The 21,729-nt window shown below is 47.3% G+C and overlaps 1 protein-coding gene and 1 pseudogene across 1 annotated transcript; both read right to left on the bottom strand.

Annotated features, from left to right (window-relative positions):
- The window catches only part of LOC114629697, a 28,511-nt pseudogene extending 25,576 nt beyond the window's left edge, over positions 1 to 2,935 (bottom strand).
- Positions 2,936 to 13,447: 10,512 nt separating this feature from the next.
- Rrm2 (ribonucleotide reductase regulatory subunit M2) lies at positions 13,448 to 19,615 on the bottom strand. The gene is made up of 10 exons (XM_028777766.1): positions 19,470 to 19,615; positions 19,278 to 19,352; positions 18,867 to 19,013; positions 18,564 to 18,680; positions 17,531 to 17,664; positions 16,760 to 16,854; positions 16,508 to 16,641; positions 15,504 to 15,608; positions 15,303 to 15,416; positions 13,448 to 15,209 (listed from the first exon to the last, which is right to left on the bottom strand). The coding sequence occupies exons 1-10, from the start codon at positions 19,566 to 19,568 to the stop codon at positions 15,057 to 15,059; spliced, it is 1,173 nt and encodes a 390-aa protein (XP_028633599.1). The 5' UTR covers positions 19,569 to 19,615; the 3' UTR covers positions 13,448 to 15,056.
- Between the last annotated feature and the right edge of the window lie 2,114 nt (positions 19,616 to 21,729).

Genomic DNA, 21,729 nt, shown 5'->3' with positions numbered 1-21,729 from the left:
TGGAGGGAGAGTCAAAGAGGGGAAGAAAAAATAGCATAATTTTGTGTACTGAAGGCTGGATCCCCAGGGCAGCAACGTTCAGAGGTGAAATTCAGGAAGTGCAGGGATCCCGACCTTCTCACTGGGTCAATTCGCTCTCAGGTTTATACTTTAATAGACTGTGAGGAGGTGATGGGCGCTTAGGTGGCAGGCATGGGTCAGTTATACACTGCTGTGATGGAAATACCTGACAAAACCAAGGAATGGAGAGTGTATCTCACAGCTTGAAGATACAGTCCGCCGTCTGGGGCTGGCCACATGGTATCTAAGTCAGGAAATAGATGATAACGAATGCCGAATGCCCGCGCTCGGCTTGCCTCCTCCTTTTCCTGCAGGATGGGATCCAACCCATGGTGGTACCACCCACATTTACAGTGGACAGTCTCACACCTAACCTCATCTAAACAAACACATGCATCTGACCAAAGGCAGGGCTCTTCTATGGTTTAGAACCTGTCAAACTGACAGCATTAACCATTACAACTTATTTGAAGGGTGTGGACTATTGGAGGCACATCTTTGGGAACCATGCTTTTCCCTGGGCCTTTGCTTTCTCTCTTTCTCAGCCTTCTAGAGGTGAACAGTTTTATCCCACAATGCCCCTCCCTCACTATGAAATTTTAACCTTAACTCAGGCCATCAGCATTGGAGCCCAGCAACCATAAACTAAGATTTCTGAATCTATGAGCCAAACAACCCACAACCCTTCCTCCTTTTACACACATATACATGTGGAGAGAGAGAGAGAGAGAGAGAGAGAGAGAGAGAGAGAGAGAGAGAGAGAGAAATAGTAGCACAATCTTCATATTAAGTGGTTAAGAAATTAATTCATATTACTTCCTGGCTAATGCACTGGTTGTTATTTTAGGTCTGGAGAATTGCTTAACAGTTAAAAGTACTTAATGTTTTGGGGTCTTTTTTTTTTTTTGGTCAGGCTTTGTTCTTCGTTGGGTTTGCTTGTTTTGGTTTTCAGTTTTGGTTTTGGTTTTGGTTTTGGTTTTTCAAGACAGGGATTTTTGGTGTGTGTATGAGTAGCTATGCTGTCCTGGAACTTACTCTGTAATTCAGGCTGGCCTCTTTGCCCCCTAGGTGCTAGGATCAAAGGGACACACCACCAACTGCCCAGCTAATAATTTTGGTTTTGTTTTGTTTTGTTTTGTTTTGTTTTGTTTTGTTTTGTTTTGAGATAGAGTTCCACTGTGTAGCCCTGGCTGTCCTGGAACTCACTTGATTAAACCAGTCTGGCCTTGAACTCACAGAGATCAGCCTGCCTCTGCCTTCCAAGTGCTTAAGATTAAAGGTGTGCACCACCACCACCCTGTGCATTTAATGTTCTTGCAGAAGACTTACACTCAGTTTCCAGCACCTACGTGGTAACTCACAACCATCTTTAGCTCCAGAGCCCTCTACCAGCCTCCAAGAGCACCTGGCACACATGCACACACACATACAATAAAAAGACAACCGCTACCATAAATATAGTCCTTTGCCTCTCAAAGACCTGAGGACTGCTCAAGGAAACGGGTATAAAGAGTGGCAAGCATCTTTGTTGTGGAGGGGTGAGAACCAAAGGGAAAATGTGTCGAGCTGATATGGGTTGGATGTGACTCCCAGTACAAGCTGGAAATAAGGTCGATGGAGTGCAGGCTGGAGTGTCTGCACATCTGTCCGCCTAGGCTCAGAGCAGCTGTGTGCTGTACTCAGCATTCACCTGGCCTCTCTGAGGACAGCATCCTGCCCAGCACATGTGCACTTTTAAATTCGTGCCACACACGAATGTTTCCCTAATCCGTGATTGTGTTGGAGCAGATCTGCATTTTCAAAATGAGCAGTCTAGCTGAGCTGAGGACTCCCAGACTCTGGTGGGGAAGGGACCTTTCTTTGTGTGGCTGGCTGGCTGGCAGGAATTTAGCCCCGGGCTGGAGAGATGGCTCAGTGGTTAAGAACACTGACTGTTCTTCCAGAGGTCCTGAGTTCAATTCCCAGCAATCACGTGGTGGTTCAGAGTCATCTGTAGTGGGATCTGATACCCCCTTCTGGTGTCTGAAGACAGCTACAGTGTACTCCCATACATAAAATAACAATAATAAATCTTAAAAATAAATAATAATTTAGCCCCACCTACTCCCTGCTTCCAGTATTAGCTGTCTGGAATCGAAAGGGTGGTTCAGCTAACCAGGAACAGCTCTATTTAGCTGGTCCCACCCCAGACCCTCAGGGAACTCCCACACTGTGGCACTGTGCACTGAACATTCAGTAATGCTACACCAGGGACATAGCCCTTTGTTTGCTTAAACCATCCATCACAGGGTACACCCCCCAAAAGTCTCCCAGGGACAGAGGGGGCAAGCTTTAGTAACACTACTTGACAGATGTGAAATGAGACCTAAGAGATTGATATTCATCCAGGGACACAGAGCTCACAGAGGCACAGGGGCTTTATTATGGTCTTTAGTTTAGCTGTCCTTCCATGCAGTGGGACTTACGATGGCTTCTCTAAGCACCAGGACTTCCTTTGCTGTGAGAGGAGAGGAAGCAAAGACCCAGGCAACCTGCAGGCAAGCTCCTGCCTCAGGTGATCTCACTTCCAGTAATGACACCTACTTCTTGGAACTGAAGGAGCAGGCCTCCACTGCCACCTAAGGAACCTCACCCTGCAGTGGTTGAAGAATGTTCTGGTGTCACCAGGGTGTGAGCTTTTTAGTAAGGTTGCAACGCTCCTTTCAATAGAGGTCATGAGTCAGAGTCCTGTAAAGGAGAAAGCAAATAGCTTGCAGGACGTACAAACAGCTTCTTGCAGGATGTACGAGGAGGTTTGGTTCAGAAGCTGCCTCGGGCAATGGCTTGCATCATAACTGTCAACTTTCAGGCCAAAAATGGCCCTCAGATTGGGCATGCTTACATGTTCCCAGGGAGGTCATAGAGCCCTTGGGTAATCACTGTTTCTCAGGTTTCTCAGCTGTGCTACCAGTCTTCTTTGACTTTATAGTTCCCAAAATCAACCAGCAAAAAGCCACATGGCTGTTTCCTCTTTACTGTGGTTTTATGAGCTGGTCACAGGACAAGCTGCTCTCCTGAAACAGGCTTTAAAGACCTAAGCATTCTGCAACCGCTAGGCTGTGATCCAAACACAGATACACTATTGCAAGATCTGGAAAGAAAGGTCTGCTGGGGGCCAAGAAAGACTAAGCTCCTTTCTTAAGCAGGGTTCTGGATTGACACTTGGTCCAGGCAGTTGTGGAAACATTAGGACATAGAGCCCAGCAGGAAGGCTTAAGTCACTATGGGGTGGTTCCTGGAGGGATGTATCACACCTGCTGCTTCCTGGCCTGCGTTGGTGTATGCTAAGCTGCTCAGCCAGACCATCCCAGCCGTGATGGCCAGAACTCTCTGAAACAGTGAGCCAATGTAAATCGTTCCTCCTTTAAGTTACTCTGCCAGGCAATGAGAGAAGTAACTGATGGTTTAATACCAGTCTCTCCTCTCTCTCTCTCTCTCTCTTTCTCTCTCTCTCTCTCTCTCTCTCTCTCAATCTCTTTCTCTCTCTGTGTGTGTGTGTGTGTGTGTATGTGTGTGTGTGTGTTCTTGCTGTGTTAACTGTACAGTGGGTAGGTGTCACTCCTTTTGATTCTCTAATGAGATAATCTTCTCAAAGATTCCAGGGTCCTTCATCTGTAGTAACTCAGACTCCTCCCCTAGCCCAGCGGGGGCTCCTCTCGGTTCACCTGGTTCCTGGTCCCTGCACTTTTAGGAGCGTCAGCAGACATGTCATCACAGGGTCTGCCCAGTGCCACTGAGCATCACCACTGAGGAAAGTGGTCCAGGTCTTGATGGTCCCCTCGTGTCTTCCCTGCTCCTAACAGCCACAGCAGCATCCTCAGCACCAGGATCCTGGTAGCAGCGGGCCACTCCTCACGGGATGCTCACCTGAGGCATGTGTGTCAAACTCTACCCTCAACTCCCCCAGCTTGTGTGGAGTGAGGAAGCCAGCCTCCCTCTCTGGCTTTCAAATCCCACCCCCAAACACCTACCCTGATTTTGTATGCAGAGACAGGTAAGATTTCCCACCCCCCACGGAAACCATATTGAGGAGAACCTTATTGAGTTTAAGAAAGTGATGGGACTGGAGAGATGGCTCAGTGGTTAAGAACACTGCCTGCTCTTCCAGAGGACCCAGGTTTAATTCCCAGCACCTACATGGCAGCTCATAACTGTCGGTAATTCCAGTTTCAGGGGATCCAACATCCTCACACAGACATACATATAAGCAAAACACAATATAAATAAATAAATGAATAAATAAATAAATAAATAAATAAATAAATAAATAAAATATGTCATAGGTGAGTGGTTAAGGGCAAGTTTTATCACAAATCTTCGTTACTGCTTTGAGAATCTGGTCCTCAACTGAATTCTACTAACTTTTGTGTTAGAAATATGCATGATAGCTGGGCAGTGGTGGCACACGCCTTTAAGCCCAGCACTTGGGATGCAGAGGCAGGCAGATTTCTGAGTTCGAAGCCAGCCTGGTCTACAGAGTGAGTTCCAGGACAGCCAAGGCTACACAGAGAAACCCTGTCTCGAAAAAAAAAATGCACGATAAAGATGCTATGATCATGTTTCTGTGCAACTAAAGCAGACTGTGAGAGGAGAGACCTAGAGTCCAATTTAGTGACAGAAGCCGCTGCCTTCCTCAGCCTTAATGGGGCAAAGGCCAGGGGCCAGCTGCAGCTCTTCAGGTTGATGCATACACATATATGTGCAAATTCATGTATACACATGTACATACACACATACCAGTGTATGTGCTATGACGTCTATGTTTGTATATATAGGTGTACACACCTGTACACATGTATGTATGTATGTATGTATGTATGTATATTATTGTCTTAGGGTTACTATTGCTGCAATGAAACACCATAATCAAAGCAACTTGGGGAAAGGGTCTATTTGGCTTACTCTTTAATATCACTGGTCATCATAGAAGTCAGGACAGGAACTCAAACAGGGCAGGAACCTGGAGGCAGAAGCTGACACAGAGACATGGAGGAGTGCTGCTTATTGGCTTGCTCCTCATGGCTTGCTCAGCCTGCTTTCTTATAGAACCCAGAACCACCAGCCCAGGGATGGCCCTACCCACAATGGGCTGGGTTCTCGCCTATCAATCACTAATTAAGAAAATGCTCTACGGACCTGGCCACAGCTGGATCTCCAGCTTGTGTCAAACTAGCCGGCGTAACTATGAAAAGTCAGCTGTGGAAAAGATGCTCACTGCCAGCTACCTTAAGTGAAAGCCACCAGAGAACACGCTAGCCACCCACTGTGATAAGTCACGTGTAAGTCTTGCCACATCATCGTTGACACAGATGTGAAGCCACCGGAACCCTCACACCACTGTCATGCGCCCTTGGGCATGTAAAATGGAGCAATTCTACAACTTCTTTAAAAGCTAAACACAGGCTGACCACACGAGCTAGTCGTGGCACTCCCTTGGACACACTCAAGAGAAGGAAAACTCGTGCCAGTGAGATTCCCACTTGTGCTCACAGCAGCGTTATCAGAGCAGTCAAGAAGCAGCTGAGTGTCCTTCCACAGTCGAGGAGGGCCTGAACAGACCTCGGTCTGTCACTCAAGAACCTGCAAAAAGGTAAGAGGATGATCACACAGGAGCTGATGGATGTCTGGGCACCAACCTGGGCAGGCCTGAGAGAAGACATACCATAAGAATCTACTTTTGGGGCTGGAGAGCTGACTCAGCAGTTAGCATACACAACTCTTGCAGAAGACCCAAGTTCTATTGTAAGCACCCACATCTCAGGGAAGCTCACAGACTGTCTATAACTCTAACAGAGCCACACCTTCTGGCCTCCAAAGGCACCTGTACCCACAGATACCTGCAGTCATGGACACATACCTGCACTCACAAACATAATAAAAATTATTAGCAGGGTGGTAGTATATATCCTTTTAATACCAGCACTCTGGAGGTAAAAGATCTGAGTTCAAGGCCAGCCTGGTCTACATAGTGAATTCCAGGACAGCCAGAGGTATACAAAGAAACCCTGTCTTGAAAAACATAAAAAGAATACAAAGAATAAATAAATAAATAAATAAATAAATAAATAAATAAAATTTTTTAAAAAGGTTCTACAAAATTCAAACTCAAAATAATCTCTAATCTGTGTGACAGAGAACAGCCCAGCAGACACTTGCAAACAGGAGCAGAGGTAAGGGTACATGCATAGGTGATTACATCTTTGGGGAAACTCTGGAGCGGGGAGATGCTCTTTAGCTCAGTTGTGATGGCCTCGTAGAGAGGCATTTACATCAAACTTATTCAATCAGAGACTGAGGATCTAGCTCAGTGGTAGAGTGCTTGCCTAGCTTGTAGAAGGCCCTGGTTTCACTCCCCAGAACTGTACAGCAAAGCAACTTACTAAATGGTACACATTTGCTGTGTTCACGTGAACTTGTGTGATGGGAGTGAGGTCCTCAAAGAATTGTCATCCGGGGTGGGTTGGGGGTGTCTTTAGATTAGTTGGGAGATATGTGGGCACTCCCGGATTCTCAGTCTTCCTGTTCTTCAATGTGATCCTTCTTCCTATTGGCTCCCCATGTCAGGATCTGGGCCACGCTGAATGGTGAGCTAAGCAAACTTTTCTTTTTAAAGTTAGCCTGTCTTTGGAGTTTCACTATTGCAACAAAATGATACAATATTAAAGGAATACAAAGTTAAACAGGCATCATGTGTTTTATGTCAATTATATCTCCATAAGCCAGACAAAGGAGAAAGAAAATCATTCCGAAGGAGGGAGGAAGCCAAACAGAGTATGAACTGTCTTTGATATAAATGCCTCCAAGAAACACAAGAGACAGAAACCTCAAATCAAGCCTAAGTCCAAGGGCTGCTGCTAAGCCAGAAACCAGGGAGCAGGGCTTTGAGAAAGCAGCAATCGGAGAGTCCAGCTGCTCACCAGTGTCCCATTGGCATCAGGGACACATGGGCTCATAACAGTGGCCTGGAGAGCCTGACTAAGGCAGAGTAAGCTGAGAGAGTGAAGATCCCAGGTAAACCATGACTTCCTGAAGCGAAGTGGGGAGGAGTAGGGAGGAGCAGGAGGAGGAGGGAAAACAGGAGAAGAAAGGAGAGGAGGAAGAGCAAGAGGATCCAGGAGGGGAGGAGGGGGAGCAGGAGGAAAAGGGAGGGGAGGAAGGGAAACAGGAGGAGCAGGGAGGGGAGGAGGTGGAGCAGGAGGAGCAGGGAGGGGAGGGGGAAGAAGGAGCAGGGAGGGGAGGAAGGGGAGCCTTTGTTTCTGACAGCCTTAATCCTGTGAGTACCATGGGACTTGGTAGGTCCTGACCCCTCCTCACTCACCATCCTCAAGCAAAAGATGGCAGAAAAGAGAAAAAGCACGAAGAATGAATCTACATAAAGCTGCCATAGGAATAAAAAAAATAAAAGAGGAGAAAGGGCAGGAAAGACATGTGGCAGGTAACTAGTGAAAATGTCACCAGAACCGATGAAAACTGCCACTGAGCTTTCCACTGTTAAACAAACCAAAAATGAATAAAGCAGGCACCCAGAAAGCAAGGGCATTCAGAGGTGACATCAGAGCTTGGGATTTGGGGGCTGATGACACACAGCTGGTCTCCACACTTGTGAGCTGGGGATGCAGCTCCGTTGGTAGAATACTGTCTAGCATGTTTGAGGCCGTGGGTTCAGTCCTCTGCATGGATCAGGCATGGTGGGGCACACTCATAACCCCAGCACTAGTGAGGGAGAAGTAAGAAAACCAGATACTCAAGGTCATGGCCAGCTACACAGCAAATTCAGTACTGCCTGAGCTAAATGATTGAATGAGACCCTATCTCAATGACAAAACAGGCTGGGCTCAGTGGCACACACCTTTAATCCCAGCACTGGAGGCAGGAACAGGTGGCCCTCTGACTTCCGGGCCAGCCAGGGCTACCCAGAGAAAGCCTGTTTTGAAAACTCAATCAATAAAACATACATCAAACAAACAAGCCAGTGGCTTCTATGAAATGAAAATTGGATGGTGTGGCCTCAGCCTGAAGGATCTCAGAAGACACTGCACAACATTTACGATGGTTAGTTTTAACTGTAAATTTGACACAATCTGGAATCAACCTGGAGGAGAGAAATCTTAGTGATAGATTGTCTATGTCTGTGGAGGACCCTCTTAGTTAGATTAATTGATATGGGAAGGGCCAGCCCACTGTGGGTGGTACCATTTCCTAGGCAAGGAGTCCTGACCTGTGTAAGAATGGAGGAATGAAGCTGGGCACAGACAAGCAAGCAAATGCACTTTTCTCTCTGCTCCTGACTGGATGTGAAGTGGCTAGCTATTTTAAGTTCCTGCCTTGGCTTCTCCACAATGATGGACCGTAACCTGGAACTGTAACGAAGTAAACCCATTTCTCTCTCTTTCTTTTTTTTTTTTTTAAAGATTTATTTATTTTACTTATGAGTACACTGTAGCTGTCTTCAGACATACCAGAAGAGGGCATCGAATCTCATTATGGATGGTTGTGAGCCACCGTGTGGTTGCTGGGATTTGAACTCAGGACCTCTGAAGAGCAGTCAGTGCTCTTAACCATTGAGCCATCTCTCCAGCCTCCATTTCTCTCTTAAGTTGCTTTTTGTCTGAGCATTTTATCACAGCAACAAATGACTCTAAGGGAGCACTGCAGGCCCTGTAGACCTGGCCCTGTCCACCCTGCTCGTTTGGGGCATGAGACACGACCACATTCTAGCCTTCCTCTTGTTCAGATTTCTACTTACCAACATAAAGACCATCCATCTCCTTCCAAGTCCCACAGCAGCCCCAGTGACTCCACTCTGTGCTCAAGCTAGTTTTCAAAAGTCACCATCAGCTGGACATGGTGGCACAGGCCTTTAATCCATTACTCGGGATACAGAGATAGATAGGCTTCTGTGAGTTCTAGGCCAGCCTGGTCTACATAGTGAGGTCCAGGCCCTGTTCCAAAAAGTCACCATCACCCAGTGCCACCATTCCCCAGCCTGAGCAATGAGCTTGCATCTCTCCTCACCCCCCCCCCCCCCCTTCCCCAATGCCGGAGCACAGGAATGCTGATCGATACTGCAGTCTTTCCCATATGACAACCTTCTCCTCCCACACGTACCTGCCGACTCTCTCTAAATACAGATGACCTCCTGAAGTCCACAGAAGCAAAGATCTGGTAGCTTTCTGTTCCAATGTCTCCAACAACTTAGCTACTAAAAATAGTAATTCCACCTGCATGCCAAACAATTTGTTGGGGATCACCAAAGGACCAAAATAGTAAAGTTGCTTTTGTGCTTGGGGCCCAGAAGCTGAGTGTTTGGAGATGGTGGACAGCCCTCTACAGCTGGAGCTGGAGCTCAAGGCTCCAGGAATCCAGAGTAGCCCAGGGATGCCAAATGATGCTTTGCCAACAGTTCCAGAAAGCTCATTCCCCTGACCCCCTATCATATGGACACCTGCACAAGCCCTGGTCTCAAGAAAACTGCAAACGGAACAAACTGCTTTAGTGAGAGCTCTGGGACCTTGCCTCTGCCCCTGGAAGAGCCCAAGGTACAAGAGAAATCTGACTACTGCAATCCCTGGAACTAAGGACACGGTACAGGCCTGGCCCAGAACTCAGGGACATGCAGGGAAGGACAAGCCAGGTGTGCAGGGACTCAGTCTTCGCCTTAGCTTTCTGGCCCCATGACCTGAAGCTCCAGCTTCCAGCCACTCTGCAAGCCAAAGGGCTGCCATAACAGAACTGTGAACTAGAGACAGCAACACAGGCATGTGCAGAGGGCACCCGTATGGATGGGAGAGGATGGGGAAGCAAGAGAAGTGGAAAGCCTGAGTACCTACCACCCACTCTGGTGCCAAGGGCTCTAAGCTCACAACTTCAGCTGGTCCCTACGGTGTGACCCTCATGCTGTGTCAGACACAGACGCTTTCCCAGGCCAGGTGTTCATTCCTCAGTCGCTCAGAAAGCAAGTAATGAACCTTTCTTGGGGTGATAAACTTAGGTCTATACTGTTTTAAAGGCTCAGAGGTTACAAAGGGGGTCCTGATTTAGCACGTGGAGGGCTGGGGAGGTTCCTAGTGCCCTCTAAGTTGAGGCCTGAAGGGTTGAGAGCTTACAACCAACGTGGAAGCCCAGATAAACAGAGGGACGATGAGAAATGGCTCAGGTCAGGGAGATTCCAGGCAGGGTGGGTAAAAGCCCTGAACTCAGGCAGTACTTGTGAAACATGATGGGGGGCTTTGGGGAGGTGGGGGCACGAAGTCATGTAACGTAGTGGCATCTGCCCTGCATCTGGACAGAGGGATCGTTCTGGACTAGAAAAGGCCAAAAGCAAGGCATGGAGCTAGGCCGTGTGTGGGGACAGGCAGGAGTGATGGTACCTTGTAGAAAGATAGATGTGCCGGGCAGTGGTGGGTCACGCCTTTAAGCCCAGCACTTGGGAGGCAAAGGCAGGTGGATTTCTGAGTTCGAGGCCAGCCTGGTCACAGAGTGAGATCCAGGACAGCCAAGGCTATACAGAGGAAACCCTGTCTCGAAAAACCAAAAAAAAAAAAAAAAAAAAAAAAAGAAAGAAAGATAGATGCCTGGTGCCTGGTGCGGGACATGAGAAGGCAGGTGCTCCCTCTCCTGACCACAGGTAAAATAGCAGCTGCCCGTGAGGCCAGGGATAACCTTAGCCTGGGGCAGGGTTCCATTTCTAGAACTGGGAAATAGGAGATAAGAGAGCAAAGCAGAACTAGGGTACAGTTTGGGTCACACCCTTATTGTTGGGTCCATTCTGAAAGTGTGGGAATGGGAGCCATTCTAGCAAATTCTAGAGACAACAATTCTGGCCCAGTCTACTTACTTCCCTTCGGGACATCCACTCAGCTTTTGCTAAGTATCCCCACTGCCAAGCTACTCGCTGGAGAAATGATCACGAGTCCATCACCTCTCTGTCCTGGCAGGACATCTATGTAACCACATACTGATAACAAAACTGAGATCTGGGATGGCATAGGTGGCATAAGTGCCCCAGAATCAGGTACAGTCTAGTGGCCACCTATACACTAGGAAGTAGTTTTGAGCACTAGTCTAACACTGCTGTCTGGCCCAGCCATCCCATGTCTGCTGGTGAAGAAGGATGGAAGAATGAAGGTCTAAGAGAGGAGCTGAGGGAAGAAGGCAGGAGAGAAATCAAGAGAGGTCCTTAACTATTGGTGTAGTGGCTCATGCCATTATAATCCCAGCACTCAGAAAGCAGAGGCAGGCAGATCAGAGTTTGAAGCCAGCCTGATCTGCATAGCAAGTCCCAGGACAGCCAGAGCTACACAATGAAAAAGACCCTGTCTCAAAATGAAAGAGGGGTGGGTATGGAGGTGGAAGACAATCCATGTGTTCCTCAGAGTCCTGACTTGCTTCTAATTCCCCAGAGGTCCCAGGGAGTTAGTAACTCCTTGGAAGAGAACGTTCCATGCCTCTTCTTCTGGCCAGCAGAACCAAGGAAAATAGGAAGGTGTGGAGACCCCTAGTTCTTTTACTGTCCCTTCCCCCACCAAGAGGAAACTGGAGTCTTTGAAGCCCCAACTCCAGGATTCAGTGGGCAAAATCTCCCTCAGAAATTGTTACATATGAATCATTTTTATGCAAAATAGTCATCAAAGGGGGAAAAAACTTTCATCCTATAAAATGCACTGGCTCCCTGCCAGGCAGCCCATTGTCACTTGTGGCTCTCTCACATTCTAAATGACTTCATAGAAATAAAAAATAAACACCTTTGGCAATCATTGCTTGTCTGAGAACTGCTAAGCCAACCTAACAGGTTAGCAAAGCAGACCTGGGTTGTCCATCAGTATGGAGACACAGCTGCATTCTCTTATGCCCAGACAGCAGGGTGGTAGCTAAACGGGGGACTGTCTCATCTAAAGAGACCATACATCCTTCTGTCAAAGCCTGGAACATCTTACAAGCCAAAACCATTATCAAGAATAGTAGAGCCACTGTTCCCCAGTAAGAGACAGTGAGAGTCCCTCAGCCAAATGGCATTAGCAAATCTTGTCTCCATTTCACAAAAAGCAAGTACTCCTAATGGCTGTGGCAATGCTTGCTGAAGGAGGAAAGGTTTCACAAACCTGCCCTCAGCAGACCTCTGTTCTCATGTAATGAAATGTAGCCTTATATAAGATTTTGGAAAAAAACATCCAGGATCAATGCATACCCCACACTGAAAGCCCTTAGTTTGAATTCTATGCCAGCAAGCCTCTCTTCCAGATCTAAAATGCCTAAAATTTCACAAGGTGAGCTGATTAGTCAGAGGTGCCTTAGGTTGCACTCACGGTCAGTTAAGGCCATGAGCATCCAGCCCCTTCTTCTAGGGCACAAGATCTGTTTTATGACAGCAGAGGAAACTAAGACTTAGGTCTGTCCACTGCAAGTATTGTGATGACAGGTCGGTCCTCTTGAAGCATAGTTAACCTATCCTTCACTCAGTGCGTCTGCTCACAACCTGGTTTTCCTGCCAGTTGTCATGATGCATACCATTGGGGTACAAAGGCAGTATACTCCCTAGATTCCTCTTGGACAGACTTCAGTCCGTTTCTCATGCACCTGTCACTTAGCCTTGAAGGTCCCATGCTAGGCAGTGCAGATATGCTGAGAGCACTCAGGGGCAGTAGCCATACCACCTCCACTCCAGGGTAGAAAAATGTCGCCTTCTTTAACCCTTTGCAGTTCAGCTTCTCTGTCAAGACTCACTTGCTCAGCAATTCTAATGACCCAGGGAGGGACTTCTGGGTCATGGCCTCAAAGCAAAGCCCAGAAGAGCCCAAAGGGCTGTTAGGTGAACCTAGCACACAGTAGTGGTTTGTCTCTCAATGGCAGGTTGAACAGCACCTCAGTTCTGTGGCTGTAGAAAAGTGGGGAGACAGGGAAGACCCTTTGATGGAGACTAGCCTGAACCCAGATACACAGCAGTTGGAAGCACAGCAGAGCTAGATGCCTACTTCAAAGCCCTGTAGCTGGACACTTTGAAGTGTGAAAGGGGCTTATAACCAAGGCTACCAGACTAAAAAGTCAACATTTGGAAGCTAGAAGCAGAACCAGGAACTCAAGGTCATCTGGCTTCTGTGTGACCACTGCCCCCAACTCCCAAGTGAAACCTAAAGTGTTACATACCTGTAATCCCAGCAAGAGGCTGAAGTTAGCCAGGGCTATAGATAGGACACCAGACCCCAATCAGAGGCCCAGGGCAAATCTATCTCACTGCCCTACGGAAGTCCCACTGTCCCCAGAACAAAACAAACAGAACCAAACCAAAACAGAACAAAAACCAAACAAACCCCCACGCGTCAATTAAAGTTAAAATCACTCAACACTTGTGTGCCATGCAATTTTGAGACTTGGAGTTTATTAATTTTAAGTAACAATAATTTAAAAGGTATAATGGTTCTCATATTACAGGAATAATATCTATACAATAAAGAAAACTGACAAAGGTCATAAGCAGATATATAATATCAGTTACCAAGGAAGTTAGAGGAGGGTGAATTACCATAGGGGACATTTGCTTTTACTGTTCTGGTTTTTAAGGGAGTCCCATATATGTACCCACCACCGGCCTCAAACTTACTAGGTGAACTCTAGCTGTTGTTCTCTTCCCTAAACACAAGATTAATGTACATAAAAAGGAAGATTGAGGTTAACCAGCTGTTAACTACTGGTCTGTACACACATTAACATCTTGTACAGTACTGGTTTCTGGTGTTTAGGAATTCACTGGGTAAAGAGTCAGGTATGGTGACAGAAACCTTAATCCCAGTATTTGGGAGACATAGGCAAGTTTAAGGCTAACCTGACCTACAGAGCCAGTTCCAGGCCAAGCCAGAGTTACATAGGTAAGACTCTGACTTTAAAAAAAAGTCATGTGACACTCATATTTAGACAAACGTCAGAATTTATAGTACAATCACAGCATTTGCAAACTTCAAGATAATACTGAGAATTAAAAAAAAAAAAGCATAGAGGTAAAACCTCATAAAATGCATTCAATTTTTCTTTAATTTAAAATAAGTGGACTAAGTTTCAATAGTGCCCCCTCACACAATCAACATGGGAATGAGTGGATTTCACCCCTGATTTTACCACTGACAGGATCAAGACCACGCACAGGTCACTATTCAAAGCCCTTGCAAGACTCCGTACTAACTAGAAATGGGACAAAGTACAACTTGAAAAAAAAGACAAATATTGTTCGTCACACAAATGAAGACAGAGTCAACCAGCAAGTGTCCCAAATCATGGCTAAGTTTCTAGTGACTCCAAGTTGGAAGGTCTCCACACCGACGCTTATGAACTGATGATCTACTGACCGGAACCAGCAGGCTAGGGCCTGGGCTGCACAGGACAGGCTTCAAAGCTGACAAGAACAAAGCCTGGAAATGGCGTGCTTGTTCAATACTAACTTAGTCACTTAGACTTTGAATGGGACTGCCACCAGTGGTAGATGGAACACTTCCTGCTTGGTCTAGAAACCAAATAAAGCAGGCTCTCCCCCTGACAGTACTATGTCTGTGTGCAAAGTGCCAGGTTTATTTACAAACTTGTTAAGTAAACTCTATATACCTGCAGGAAGCAGTGAGGTTGACATCTTTAAACAGCCCTGTGGCTTCTAAATGTTGAAACCTGCTTGCTTGGGGGTCACTGCTCAGAAAGCCCGGCCCAGCGCTGTTAGGACTTTGATGAGGTCAAAGGTGACCATGCTACTTGTAAAAGCCAAGCACCAAGGACCTTAAGAATCCAAGGACCCATTGTTTGAAGTATGATTTCCTCTTCTAGTGACAAGCCTAGCAAACAGGACTGAGGTAGCTACACAGCTTTTAGACACCTAGCAAATTTAGTGACAATTCATGGGGTAGCCAGTTGGTTGGTTTTTGCTGATTTCATTTAATGACAAGGGGAGAAAAATCAGCAAAGAGCACACGACCAGTTACTCAGAAGTCAGCATCCAAGGTAAAAGAATTCTCTGTCGAATTCGACATGACTCCCATCCTCTGATACTCGCCTACACGCTTCTCAAAGAAGTTTGTCTTTCCTTCTAGTGAAATATTTTCCATGAAGTCGAACGGATTTTCTACTCTGAAAATCTGAAAAAGTCATATCAGTATATAAATGCTGAAAACAAGTGAAAGAAAGAAAAGAGAACACGGTGAAGGGGGAGGCCATGAATAATACTTTACCTTGTTAAAACCCAGCTCCAGCATCAGCCTGTCGGCCACAAATTCAATGTACTGCTTCATCAAAGTGCAATTCATCCCGATGAGCTTCACAGGCAAGGCCTCCGTGAGGAACTCCTAGAGGCCAAGCAAAGTCCATGAGCAGCCTGAAGCCCGAGGACCCCTTCCAGCAAGGTCAAGAGCAAACCCCCACACATGGCCCACCTGCTCTATCCTAACTGCGTTGGTAATTATTTCTTTCACTCTCTGCTCCGATGGCTTGTGTACCAGGTGCTTGAACATCAGGCAGGCAAAGTCACAGTGTAAACCCTGGAAGAGAGTTGTTCAAGATCACTGTGAGGACGACGACTCCCACCGTTCACATGCATGGACTTGTCCATCCTTACAATCTCACGCAACTTGTCGGCCACACTGAGAACACTTAGCCTATCCAGAGATAGGGATTTAAGCCCTGGTGTAGTGGCATACACCTGCAATCCCAGCATTATGGAGACAGAGACACGATCACCATGAGTTTGAGACCAGTTCTGTCTACATTGTTCCAAGCCAGCCACAAAATCCAACAACACAGGTGAGGGAAATAAACCAGGTATTTAGCTGCCAACTATGAAACCAAGGAGCATGCGTCTACTCCAAGAATGTACACAGAGCCCAGGCTGACTTAGCTCATCGGGAGGCTTACCAATTAACTCGGAAGTGCTAGAAATACAAAGGATCATGTAGGATACCCTAAAAATTCTATTAAGAGCTTTCAGTTTATGCATTCAAGCCTACAGGCAAGAGGAACATATGTACTAAGAAAATCAGTAGTTTTAATACACTACTTAAGGTATCTTATCCTTTGCTGAGTATTGTATGATTGAATTCACACATTAAATGTGGATACAGGGCTGGGAATGTGGCAGAATACTTGCCTAAGCAAGTATGAGACCCTAAGTTGGATCCCCAAGACTTGGACTGGCTCAACAGTTACAAGAACATGTGCTGCTTTTGCAGAGGACCCAGGTTCAGCGCCCAGCACCTACATCATAGCTCATAGCCATCCGGTTCAAAGGCCATCCTCCTTCCTTTTGTCCTTTGCAGGCAAAACGTTCACACATTACAATCGCTTTTTTATAAAAGGACTACATCCCGTTTCTCAGGTCCCCATCAACAGACAGAGGGCACATATCTAAGCACCTCAGATTAGATAGCTATTTCAGACTCACCTCGTCTCTGCTAATAAGCTCATTGGAAAATGTAAGGCCCGGCATCAGTCCCCGCTTCTTGAGCCAGAATATCGATGCAAAAGAACCAGAAAAGAAGATTCCTTCTACCGCGGCAAAGGCCACAACTCGTTCTCCTAGCAAGAGTCAACACGAAAACGTGAGGCCTCGGTATTCTTAGCATGGACCAATAATCCAATGACATTACTTGGACAGTCAAGTCTGGGCTTAAGGAGGAAAGAGAAGTATCCTCACCATATGTAGCCTCTTTGTCCCCAATCCAACGCAAGGCCCAGTCGGCCTTCTTCTTCACACAAGGCATGGTTTCAATAGCATTGAAGAGATATTCTCTGTAGGCAGAAGGTATAGTGTGAACTGATACCAGAGCCCTAACAACACAACAGGCACACAACTTCCACACCTGCTTCCTGTCCTGATGCGCATTGACCACCATAATGCTATCACTCCTTCCCAGTCTACCTCCACAACATAAAAGCCTTCTTCATTTAGAGCAATATATCGGCTAAACTGGTCTAAAATAAACCTTTTGACTCAATGTCTAGAATATGTAATTAATTCCCCTCACCTCCACTTTGTTTTTAATATTCATTTATAGGCCATGTGTGTAATGCCCATGGAGGCCAAAAGAGGGCATCACTTCCCCATGACTGGAGTTACAGCCCATTGTGAGTTGCCCTGTGGCGGCTAGGAACTAAAACTGGGTCCTTTGCAAGTGCCACAAGTGCTCTTATTAACCTCTGTCATCTCTCCAGCCCTTGGGGTTTATTTGGTGTTTGAGACAGTATCTCATCTGACTAGCCTTTGAATTCTTGGTAATGCTGCTGCGTTGGTCTCTGGGTGCTGGAATTACAGAAGCTACCACATACAAGAGCATGAGGCAGTCTTGACTAAGGGTCAAAAAACATCTATAGAGATGTCATTCTGCTCATTTTCCCTTTATGAGCAAAAATACTTAAAATAAAATAAGTGAGCCCCAAGCATCCTGGCAGAGCATGTGACACTCACCTTTCTTTGGGATCTTTAATGTAAGTGTCAATAAGGAGACTGTACATTTCAGAGTGGATGTTTTCCATGGCAATTTGGAAGCCATAGAAACAGCGGGCCTCTGTAACTTGAACTTCTTGGCTAAAGCGCTCCACCTAGTGGTAATGAAATAAAACAAAGTTAAACTTGAAAAACCACTGGTTGCTTCACCTCCATCCACACCACCAGGAAAGTGGCCTCACCTGCTGGAATTAATCCCAGCTCTGAGCAACAGTAGGTGGGAATCTGAGTAAGAGGCCATCTTTGTGTACTTACTGAGTTCTAAGCCAGCCAGGATTAGTGAGACCTTGCCTCAAAAACATTAAGTAAAACAAAAAGACTCAGGTATATATTTAATCCAATTTAATCCTATATTTTAATACATTGCTTCATGACTTGCAATAAAGCTCATTATTTTATGCCCAATTTACCAATCAGTAAATATATTATTCCTAGTGTGCCAGTTGTTTTAATAAAACTGCTACATGTTCCTAATTTCTGGGCCACGCTCCAGGCCCCATAGGGTTTCTTTTAACATTTTGTTACTCACCAATTCTGTTTCAGTTCATTCCAAGGACCCACTTACAATAAGAAATATACAACCAAAGTACAAGAGAAATCCACAAAAAGCAAAACGTGGTTAAGTACAAAGAGAAAACATACTACTGCTACCTAACAGAGGGAAAAACTAACATGGACGTTATCAGCCGCATTCATGGCTCTTAAAGATTTTATTTTGCTTGTGCATGCCTTTGAATGGGTATGTGCATGTACAGGCAAGTCCCCAAGGTCACCTTGAGTAGCCAGAGGCCTTGGAACTCACAAGCAGATGTGAAACAGTCCAACGTGGGGACTCAGAACAGAACTTGGATCTTCCGCACTGGCAGGAAGTGTTAACCAGAGTGGAGGGGGGAGCCAGCTCTCCTCTCCAGCCCCCATTCAGGACATAAGATACAAAGTCAAGCAGCAGCTCTAGATCTTCACGTGAAATTACAGGTATTTCATGCAAACTCACCAAGTTTTCATTGACTATGCCGTCACTGGCTGCAAAGAAAGCCAGGACATGAGATATAAAATGTCTCTCATCGGGTTTCAGAGCCTCCCAGTGCTGAATATCCTTGGAAAGGTCCACCTGAAGTTTAGAAGTTCACAATTTTAGCAGGTATGCAGGTCTCTCTCTCTAACACACACACACACACACACACTTTAAAATATCCCAGTGAGCTACCATTCCCAAGGGGAATCTAGGCCCATCTTAAAAGTCGTCATGGCCATGCAGGAGCCTTCTGACACAGCCAAGTCTTAGATGACTAATTACCTCCTCGGCAGTCCAAAAGGAGGCCTCAGCTTTCTTGTACATCTGCCAGATATCATGGTACTCGATGGGAAAGATAACGAAGCGGCGGGGATTGTCTCTCAGTAACGGCTCATCCTCAACGCTGGGGTTAGTAGGTACCTTACTTTCCTGTTGGATCAAAGTGCCAAGTGAACCCCCAAACGCCAAGCGAACCGTATGAAACTGCTCGGGTCTCATCAGGTCGAGTATTTTTAATGCTTGGCAGTTTCGCCAAGCATTACATTAATGGTTGGCTGTCACGCTGCATGCTACTGATACCGTGGGACATTCAAAGGAGTAAGTCAGCTGGGACAATGCAGCTTTGGCGCCAACGGCTGGCGCCCTCTGCTGGCAGTCTCAGAGACCCACCTCAGCCCCACACGGGCCACTCACATGCTCGGCGGAGTCCTGGAAGATCCTCCTCGCTGCCTTGCTGGCCAGGACGCGGGTGCTGCTGAGGGTCGGGGGCTGGAGGGAGACACGCGACGGTGAGTGGCGATAGGCACCCTCCACCCTGCCGGAGTCCCGGAACCCCCAGCCTGCCGGTGTACACCCAACCCCGCCGGCCCGTGGGCCACCCCTCACCGTGTTCTCCTTGTCAGCCAGGGTGAGTCGCTTCAGCGGCGACAACTGCAGCTGCTGCTGGTCGGTGATGGTGGCGAGCGGGGCGCGGACGGAGAGCATGGCGAATGAGGGCAGCGGCGGAGACGAGAGGCGAGCGAAACAGCTGGAATCCGGTGCACCGGCGACTGCCAGCGCCCGCACCCTTTAAAAGGCCGCCGACACGCGCGCTCCGCGGGGGTGTGGCCTCGGCTCCCATTGGACGCCGCCCCGCGCGGGAGATTTGAGTTGCGCAGCCGGCCTTCCGCACAAAGCCCTTTAAGGAGTCTGCGCCGCCCGGGTGCGCGGGCGCTCGCGGGGCCGGAACCGGTTAGGATTGGGAGAAGCCCGGAGGTGGGGGGGGGGCGCGGATTGAGAGCAGCAGGGGGCGTCGGGCGTTGCCGCCGAGGTTGTTGCCAAGGCTGGAGTGACGCTGCTGACCTCTGGGACACGTCGCCTAGACTGTCTTTGTGTCCCTCGCATAGGGATGCGGGAGACCCTGGTTTCTTAAAGAGATTCGGGGTCCCAAGTAATCGGACCGACTTTGTGGGATTAAGAGGGTCCTCAAACTAGGATTCCCTAAAAACTGCCTTCAAACTCGTTAAGGGGTACGGACGCAGCCTTGGGTGCAGTTTTTCTACCCCGCCTCTCCTGTCAGGCCTTTGTCCCCTGTGTCCCACTTGTTTTAAAAGTAACAAGCCGAACAAAAATGCCAGGAAGCTCAGGATGATTACGAGTCATACGTTCATTTTACGACTCTAGGCGTCCAGTAGTCGGAAGACGAATTTGAAAATTCCTGTGGTGAGGGTGGAGACAGGAACTCAAGTTTCCCTCTGGGTTTGTACGTGGCTTTCTGATTTTGCCCTGTGGGGTCCAAGATAACGAGCTGAGATGGGACGCTGAGATCCCGGGAAGAAACGTGGAACCTGGGAAATCTCCACTGACTCTCCCAGGTCAAATATTTTAAGAGGGCGAGGGAGGCGCCCCTCTGCTTGTGTCCTAAGTTCTCTTACTGTAGATGTTGTGAAAAATCACTGAACACAAAGTGGCAGCTCAAAGTTAAAGCAGGCGGTTTAGTTACTAAGATATAATAAATACCTGGAGGCAAATAGCAGACGTTCTCAGTTTCACACGCGCACACACACACACACACACACACACACACCAGTGTGCCCAACACCTCCTTTAAAACAGACTAAGTCTATCCTAGACTGGCCTCTAACTCGGTATGTAGTTGATGAAGACCTTGAACTGATCCTCCTTCCCTCCAATTCCCGAGTGCCGAGGCTACAGGCGTGCATCCGCCGCTGCACAATTCATACGGTGCTGGCAACAAAACCCAGAGAACTTCTTCCATGCTAAGCCAACTGGACCATATGGATAGACATTTTAAATCACCTCTAGCAAAATTGTCAGGTCTTTTTAAAATATGTAATTCCTAACTCATATTCTACTCCTCTAGTTATCAGTATCCGAGGGGTTGCCTTTGGTTCCTCTAGCTCCTGGTGTACTCAGTACAAATGAGGTCTGGCTATTAAAATAACACTCAGCCACTGAGGGAAGGGGAAGGTCGCCGCCATTCTCTCCTCCCGGCTCACAACGTCTTCCAAACGCCTCTTCCTCCCGCCAAGCGGGTTGAGCTTAGTAGGCAGCCCGCCTAGACTCCCCTGTACCAGGACCTGTCAGGAGCTGAGCTCTTATTGCTTCTGGCGCGGGTTTTTGACTTCTGCTCTGTGATTGGTCGGTTCCACTTCAATCGGAAGGTTCCAAGCCCCACCCACCCCTCTGCCTGCGCGGCGGCGGCTGTCACTCAAGGGCAAGTTGGCCTTTAGGAACCTTAGATGTGGAAATCGAGTCCCCACAGACATCAAGCGTTTCCCCGCCAAATCCACTCAGCTGTCAGCATCACAGTGACATAAAAACAGGCACAGCACGCTCAGCCCCTGTACCGCTTGATCAGGTCCTGTACATTTTTTAATCCAGATGAAAAGGAAAACGGATATTTTTAGGCCTGTTTTATAGGTAATCAAATAAAGGCCGGAGAGTCCTGGAAATTACCCAAGGTCCCACAACACTAGACCCTCGCTAACTCCTTTTCTTCTTTTAAAATTAATTTTGTGTGAGAGGTCTAGTGTGAAGGTCAGAGGCCCATTTATGGAAGTTGGTTCTCTCGTATTCTGTGGGTCCCCAGGGTTGGAATTTATGAGGTTAGGGTTGGCTGCTGAGACATCTTGCCAGACCCAGG

Source organism: Grammomys surdaster, unplaced genomic scaffold (genome assembly GCF_004785775.1).
Source record: "Grammomys surdaster isolate TR1022 unplaced genomic scaffold, NIH_TR_1.0 314, whole genome shotgun sequence".
Lineage (NCBI taxonomy): Eukaryota > Metazoa > Chordata > Mammalia > Rodentia > Muridae > Grammomys > Grammomys surdaster.
This window is presented reverse-complemented; position numbering and strand designations above follow the sequence as displayed.

Excerpts from the sequence above, each read along its gene's own strand:
- Rrm2 (XM_028777766.1), bottom strand. The coding sequence starts at position 19,568 with ATGCTCTCCGTCCGCGCCCCGCTCGCCACCATCACCGACCAGCAGCAG. Across the intron at positions 16,855-17,530 it reads ATTAAAGATCCCAAAGAAAG|AGAATATCTCTTCAATGCTA; the intron begins GTGAGTGTCACA and ends TTCTGCCTACAG. Across the intron at positions 15,609-16,507 it reads AGCTTATTAGCAGAGACGAG|GGTTTACACTGTGACTTTGC; the intron begins GTGAGTCTGAAA and ends ACTCTCTTCCAG.